General features: G+C 42.0%; 1 protein-coding gene across 1 annotated transcript; it reads left to right on the top strand.

Annotated features, from left to right (window-relative positions):
* The first annotated feature begins 1,258 nt into the window (after positions 1 to 1,258).
* Positions 1,259 to 4,498, top strand: Ccn2 (cellular communication network factor 2). Its single transcript, XM_015501336.2, has 5 exons — positions 1,259 to 1,577; positions 1,732 to 1,954; positions 2,147 to 2,398; positions 2,529 to 2,740; positions 3,114 to 4,498. The coding sequence occupies exons 1-5, from the start codon at positions 1,515 to 1,517 to the stop codon at positions 3,408 to 3,410; spliced, it is 1,047 nt and encodes a 348-aa protein (XP_015356822.1). The 5' UTR covers positions 1,259 to 1,514; the 3' UTR covers positions 3,411 to 4,498.
* Positions 4,499 to 7,935: the final 3,437 nt, after the last annotated feature.

Here is a 7,935-nt window from a genome sequence, read left to right as displayed (position 1 = left end):
GCAATATCAAGAAACAGAGATAAGTATATACTGGTCAAATTTGACATCTGCATACAACAGAAGAAATAAGACTTATTCCTTCTATAATTTTACCTTGCTGCATTAGGCCACGCTCTATTAGAGGTCACAATCACTTAGTCACAGATGTGAGGGGAGTCACTAAAAATATATTATTCACTGACAGTTTATAACCAGACACAAGAGGGGTCAGTGTTCTTGTTACATAATCAATTTTCTTGCTTCTAGACAAACCAAGTCCAACTCACATTTGAAGATTACAGGTTTTAGTGTAAGTAAAATCATTCCTTCTCCAAGACTTCAGCACAGCTGTGTTTAAGATGCCCCAAATGAACTCCAAGCTTCTGGCTGGCCTCCTCCTGTCTGCTTCTCTCACCTCCCATCCCTTCCTAACACTCAGAGCTTCTACCTACCCAACACATAATCGTTTCTCTAACATAACAACAGACCCATTTTTCTGGAAATACCCATGCCCATCAACCCCTTTCCCTCTCTACCTCCCACTAAAAAAAAAAAAAAAAAAAAAAAAAAAAAAATTACTTCTGCATGTATTAAGAGAAAATCTCCCCCATGAACTTGCATCCTTACTCAGACCCCTGGATTTGTTCTTCTTGTCTGGCTGTGGGCCACCAAACCTTATCTAGAGTTACAAAGGATCAAGTTCCTCTATTTTAAATAAAGAATTCAGGGTTTTGCAGGTAGGCAACTTGGGGATTTCAAATGATTAGAAGCAACTTTCTGCTCTCTATAGAGTTTCAAGAGCCTCTTAAACATAAATCATTATTTAAAAAAAAAAAAACAGCAAAAAAAAAAAAGAAAGAAAACTCTTTTGAATTTTTTTTTTTTAGGAATCCCTGGTGTTTACTTTTTCAGTTACCTACCTTCTAAAAAGGATTTATATTAGTGGATAGTATAGGGCAAATTTCTTAAGCACAGCAAAGGCATAAAAATAACAGCCCTTGTGTTTTTAAATGATATACAAGTCAGGAGTGGTGCGAAAAGGATCGGGAAAAAAATCCTATTTGGGGCTGGAAATACTTTTTTTTTTTTTTTTTTTTTTCTGGTGAGCTGAAGTGTGCCAGCTTTTTCAGACGGAGGAATGCTGAGTGTCAAGGGGTCAGGATCAATCCGGTGTGAGTTGATGAGGCAGGAAGGTGGGGAGGAATGCGAGGAATGTCCCTGTTTGTGTAGGACTCCATTCAGCTCATTGGCGAGCCGGGCCGTCCTGAGCGTATAAAAGCCTCGGCCCGCCCGCCCCAATCTCACACAACAACTCTTCCCCACTGAGAGGAGGCAGCCAGTGCAACTCCAACCTCAGGCGACCCACCGCCTCCAGCCCGACGGCAGCCACCCCGGCCGACAGCTCCAGAGACCACAGCCGGCGCGTCCAGGCACCCACCTGCGCTCCGAGCTCGCTCCCGGCTCCGGCCCACCGCGCCCCTCGCCGTCGCCTAGCACTGCGTCCTGCCGCCCGCTGCGATCGCAGCGCCCTGACCATGGCCGCTGCTGTGGGACCGGTCCGCTTCGCCTTCGTGCTCCTCCTCGCCCTGTGCAGCCGGGTAAGCACCGGGAGTCCCTGCCGCGGCTGCTGGGGAGGGCGTCGGACGGCTGGGTAGGGAAGGATGGAGGGAGGAGGGCCGGCCCCACGGCGCCGAGGGCGTGCGCACCCAGCGAGCGAGAAAGCACCGGCTGACCGCCCCTTTCTCCCTGCAGCCGGCCACCGGCCAGGACTGCGGTGGGCAGTGCCAATGCGGGACAGCGCCGGCGCCTCGCTGCCCGGCCGGCGTGAGCCTTGTGCTGGACGGCTGCGGCTGCTGCCGCGTCTGCGCTAAACAGCTGGGCGAACTGTGCACCGAACGCGACCCCTGCGACCCGCACAAGGGCCTCTTCTGTGACTTTGGTTCCCCAGCCAACCGCAAGATTGGCGTGTGCACCGGTAAGATCCGCAGCCCCCGCCCCTTTCCTCGACTGCGGATAGTGGGCTTTCCTTAACTCCCACCCGCCTACTGGAAAAAGAAACCGCTCCAACCCAGTCTTTTCTGCAGCCCTGATGGGCTTACTGTTAGAGCACCTGGAGCTGAAGCCTGACCTCTCACCTCCATTGCTTTTTCCCCCTTGCTCTCTGCAGCCAAAGATGGTGCCCCATGCGTCTTCGGCGGGACTGTGTACAGGAGTGGAGAGTCCTTCCAGAGCAGCTGCAAGTACCAGTGCACTTGCCTAGATGGAGCGGTGGGCTGCGTGCCCCTGTGCAGTATGGATGTTCGCCTGCCCAGCCCTGACTGCCCCTTCCCGAGAAGGGTCAAGCTGCCTGGGAAGTGCTGTGAGGAGTGGGTGTGTGATGAGCCCAAGGACCACACCGTGGTTGGCCCTGCCTTGGCTGGTGAGTTGAATCTTCCTCTAAGTCAGTGTTGTCATTCTCCTCCAGGGCTGAGTGCTGACAATGCCAAGAAAAGGGGGAAATTGTCTTATCCGGGCATTTTACCTTGTGTTTGTGTGCTCTACTTTCATAGCCTACCGTCTGGAAGACACCTTTGGCCCAGACCCAACTATGATGCGAGCCAACTGCCTGGTCCAGACCACAGAGTGGAGCGCCTGTTCCAAGACCTGTGGGATGGGCATCTCCACCCGGGTTACCAATGACAACGCCTTCTGCAGGCTAGAGAAGCAGAGTCGCCTCTGCATGGTCAGGCCTTGTGAAGCTGACCTAGAAGAGAACATCAAGGTTTGTTTTCTGTTCCTGTTAGCTCATTTTCATGGAATGACAGTGAATGGGACCAAAGTTAGGTCTCTTGCCACCCTTGTTATTATAGATCTGTTATCTCCAAAAATATCTAACCATGGAGCTGTTTGGCTGGAATGAGAGATTGAGTAATAGGAGCCACCAGTTTTCCACTACAAAATCCTCCCCAGTGTTAGTTAATTCAAGACATTCCAAGAGACTCCATGACTATTTTTGGAAAACTGGCAAATGGAACTCAAAGTTTCTGTCCTCAAATATAAACACAAGTTCAGACAACTTAAGGCTAGAACACAGGGTTGAGGAAAGCCACTCTTCCTGTAGTAATGATGTTTCTTCTCTTCCTTGTCTTCCATAGAAGGGCAAAAAGTGCATCCGTACCCCCAAAATCTCCAAGCCTGTCAAGTTTGAGCTTTCTGGCTGCACCAGTGTGAAGACATACAGGGCCAAATTCTGTGGTGTGTGCACAGATGGTCGATGCTGCACCCCTCACAGAACCACCACCCTGCCTGTGGAGTTCAAGTGTCCTGATGGTGAGATCATGAAGAAGAGCATGATGTTCATCAAGACCTGTGCCTGCCATTACAACTGCCCTGGAGACAATGACATCTTTGAGTCACTATACTACAGGAAGATGTATGGAGACATGGCATAAAGCCAGAGAGTGAGAGACATGAACTCATTCGACTGTAACTTGAACTGATTCACATCTCATTTTTATGTAAAATGATTTCAGTAGCACAAGTTAATTTAAATCTGTTTTACTAAGTGGGGGAGAAAAATTCCCACCAAATTCAAAATATTGTGCCATGTCATACAAATAGTCTCTCAACCCCAGACACTGGTTTGAAGAAAGTTAAGACTTGACAGTAGGACTGCAGTAGCACACAGTGCCTGAATGTACACTAAAGGGTGGCTTCAGGAGAAGTGGAGACACCAGTAGGAAGCCTAGTACCATCAGATTGCATCTTAAAGTTGTAATGTGCCTGCAACTTGGAGTGTAATTGAGAAGGAAAATTTTAGCATACTTGCTGATCTGCCTGTAGCTCCAGCAACAGCTAGGATCTGCATTCTCCAGCCATTGTGAGGCTGAGTCAAGTTGTTCTTTAAGTCAGAACAGCAGATTCAGCCCCGACATTCTGATTCAAATGACAGTGTTTAGGAATCAGAAAACTGTCTATTAGACTGGACAGCTTGGGGCAAGTTAATTTGCCTGTAACAAGCCAGATTTTTTTTATTGATACTGTAAATATTGTGGATATATATATTATATATATATATATTTGTACAGTTATCTAAGTTAATTTAAAGTTGTTCGTGCCTTTTTGTTTTTGTTTTAATGCTTTGATATTTCAAATGTTAGTCTCAAGTTCTGAACACCATAGGTAGGACGTGAAGCTTATCTGATAATTCAAAGCCTGAAATGAATATTCAAGTGGAAATTGTAATCAGTTAGAGTGGCAGTCCATCAAAACAGATGGTTTGCTGAAGGTGAGGTAGCAATGTCCTTGGAAATCTGGTTTCTAGACAGGAAATGTGGTAGCCTCACTTTCAGTGACCAATGGCCTTTATTGGAAAATGACTGGCTCTATATAATTCTATAGGTCAGTTTTCCACCTAGAAGCATTTGTTTCTATTTTGACTATGACTGTTTTTTGGACAGTTTATTTGTTGAGAGTGTGACCAAAAGTTACATGTTTGCACCTTTCCAGTTAAAAATAAAGTATATATTTTTTCTACAAAGGACTTGGCTCTTGGTTTACTCTTGGAAATGGTTCTGAATTTTCTTGAGTATAAATGGGCAATTTTGGTTTATCTTAAGATAATAAAATTATCCAAAAATTTTCTAAATACCTTTTATCACATATAGTAATAAATTGGTTAATCAATAGAATTGTGAATAAAAATACTTCAGACTCAGTCAGGTTTCACAGGCTCGCAGTTACACACATCATATTGAGGACACAGGCTTTTTTTGTTTGTTTTTTATTTCCACAGTACATCATGAACAGTTTAAATTCAATTCTTTATGGATGACTTTAGTCTCCTCTAATCCTTGTGGTATTATAACTGGTCCTTTTTACATTTAGTGTGTCTCCGATTATTGTGGAATAATTCCGTATCATAAACTAGTTTGCCTTGCATATGGAAATACTAAGATATTTTCCTAAATTGTATGCTCTACTGTGGGTTTACTTCTGAATTTTAATATCTTACTCTTAAATCTTTAAAATACACTACAAAATATACAATAAAATGGAGACATTTAATAAGTCATCTTGCATAATTATGTTTCCAGCTGCCCTGGTAACCGATTACAAATGATGGCATAAATGTAAAAGAGGAAAAGTCAGTCTTCATTCATTAACATTAGTTAAAATTTGTCTTCATTTAAGAGCAATTTCTTCATTTGCCCAAGTCTTTGACCAGATCAATGTATCCTACATTACCAAGTGGTTTATAAGAGATAAAATGAAATTATTCAAGAACCCTAACATAAAAACTGTATTGGATCTACCCAGGCCTCTACTGAAAGAGGAACCAAAGTGAATGCAAACTGAAGAAATGCTTCAAAGGCAACCAGGAGTCCAATTCTTTTTTCAGATAAGACTAGCTGTGGATTCCAGGGAGGAGGGGGGCAAAAAAAAAAAAAAAATTGGAGACAGACTAACTATCCCAGGGTAATTAGCAATGTTGTAGTCATTCTGAGAGACAAAAATACACCTGAAAATAAAGACTAGTTCTACAAATAGTGACCACAGCACAAACCAAAGGAAAAACTTCCCTTGTTCAAAATGCAAAAGGTATTTCTAGTTACAACACTGGGTTTTCAGGGTACAACCACATGTGTATATAGCAATGCTGTCAGCAGCAGAACTCCTTCCCCAAATAAACCTACATGTGTGCGCACGCGCGCGCGCGCGCGCGCACACACACACACACACACACACACAGTACATTGTTAGTTCACATTTCCTTTCTGTTGATTACTAGCTGCAAAAATGAAGGGTTGTGGTAAATGAGCCCAACTATTCCAAAAGAAATCAGAGAATTCTGGAAACATAGAAGCAATATTGGAAGCATAGAGTTCAGATTTTCCAAATCCCCACCTAAAAACAGGGTAACCAGATTGCATAACCAAAATCCCATAAACAATATTTACAATGCAATTAGGAAATAAGATACCCCCTGGCCCCCAAAATAGGAATGAAGACAATCAACCACCAAAAGCCCGCACTGTGTCAGCATATGTGTGAGGAAGAGCAGAGGACAAACAGGGTATCTGATGCTTCTAAAAAATGAGAATCCCCAAAGCAGCCAGCAAGTATTCACTATAAGTACAGGTGGCCAGTTTGAGAACAGCACTGAAACCAGTAGGAGTTTGACATTTCCAACAAAACATTTAAGTCAGAGCTTCTTTCCAAGAGAGGATACCCACAACTCTTATGAGTAGAATTAAAATTAAGCAGATCAGAGATAGCAGACATTGAGAAAAATGATTCAGATAAAAATAAGAACAGAAGTTTAAAATCACCCCCAACCCTAGTACTGGGGATTGAACCCAGGGGTGCTTTACCACTGAACTATGTCCCCAGTCCTTTTTATTGATTGATTGATTGATTGAGACAGGGTTTCACTAAAATGCTGAGACTGGCCTCTAACTTGGGATCCTCCTGCCTCTGCCTCCCAAGTCACTGGAATTATAGGTGCACACCACCACGCCCACTAAACAGCCATGTTTTTTAAATACTGCAACAAAAGAGGCATCTCTGTGAATTTAAAAGAGCTATCTATACCAAGCCTCCTTACCAGACAAAGTTAAGAGAAGTTGATTCCATATAAATTAGAAAAACAAAATTATCGAAGCTAAATCCCACACAAAGTTACCACATGAAAAAAAGAAAATAGAGGGCAGAAAAACATCTCTGCAGATAACAAAAACATCTAAGAAATATGCGTCCATAAAACATTGCAAAGCTAAAACTTCTTATTCCAAAAGAAAATTAAGAAAATCATACAATACAGAAATGATGATAAGAAAACAACCAATGATATAAAATAGCAACATAAATCAGAATTGGTAAAACTTAACTATGAGATGAAGGAATTGGAAATGAAGGAAAGATAATGCACTAGAAGGAACTTAATAGTGATTAACCACAACAGACTAATGGAAAAAAATTAAATAGAAATATAAGAAATAAAAATACTTTGAGAAAAAGTGACAAATATTGTAAGCAGACAAAGAAGATACAATATACGGATAGTGGGAGCTCTTGGAGAAAAAGTTATAAATCAAGAAAATTACTAAAATTAAAAAATGGAAAGTACATATTGAAAGAATATACTGTCTACCAAATAAAACCAAGGCATCACCAAGGCATGTCCTAGCAAAATTGCTGGAATTTAAAGAAGAGGAACAAGCACTTGGACATATAGACAAAAAGAACATGAACTTGGTAAGTAAAAAGAAAGTGAGTTCATCATCAGACTTTTGACAGCAATACTTTAATGAATGCTAGAAGAAAAAAAAAACAGAATAGCACATTTGAGATAATCAAGAAAAGAAAATGTAAGCCAAAGAATTGTACCTTACCAAAATAACTTTTAAGAAGAAAAACAAAGAATAAAGTCAAGCTGTTGAAAACATAAAAGAACCCAGGACATACTGGTCCTGAGGAAAGTGAGACACATTAACACAAGGACTGGTGTTTAGCACTGATTATATTTTTACAACCCAGATGAAAAGAAGGTTCAAAAGGAGAAAGTACTGGATACAGTGGTGTCATTCTCTGCTAGAAAGGAGTGGTATACAGTCATAAAAAGTGAAGGAAAGAATGGAGATAGCATATGCCCTTCCCAACACCCCCCCCCCAAAATTAGCTGCTTTTATTGCTAGTGGTGGTATTAATATTGTCATTCTGAGACTGTTACTCTGGGGTGGTATGAAGTAAATTAACCTTCAAGGATGCTCCACTATCCCCAGTGTCTGAGTATTCACATGGGTTTTCAGTGAGGAAGTTAGAAAATATAGATAGAATATAAAATGGTTAAGTAAAATTCTGAATTTGAATTGGAAGAAATATCAGCATAAGGCATGAGGTAGTTTGTCTTTTAAAATACACACACTCACACACCCACATTTTATTCTCTTCATCTGCCCACTGAAAATCTCAGAC

The sequence above is a fragment of the Marmota marmota genome, unplaced genomic scaffold, assembly GCF_001458135.2.
Source record: "Marmota marmota marmota unplaced genomic scaffold, marMar, whole genome shotgun sequence".
Lineage (NCBI taxonomy): Eukaryota > Metazoa > Chordata > Mammalia > Rodentia > Sciuridae > Marmota > Marmota marmota.
Note: the sequence above shows the minus strand (reverse complement) of the source record. Positions and strands in the feature narration are given on the sequence as shown.

Coding starts and splice junctions, on each gene's coding strand:
- Ccn2 (XM_015501336.2), top strand. CDS start 1,515: ATGGCCGCTGCTGTGGGACCGGTCCGCTTCGCCTTCGTGCTCCTCCTC. Junction 1,578..1,731: donor TCCTCGCCCTGTGCAGCCGG/GTAAGCACCGGG, acceptor TTCTCCCTGCAG/CCGGCCACCGGCCAGGACTG. Junction 1,955..2,146: donor CAAGATTGGCGTGTGCACCG/GTAAGATCCGCA, acceptor TGCTCTCTGCAG/CCAAAGATGGTGCCCCATGC.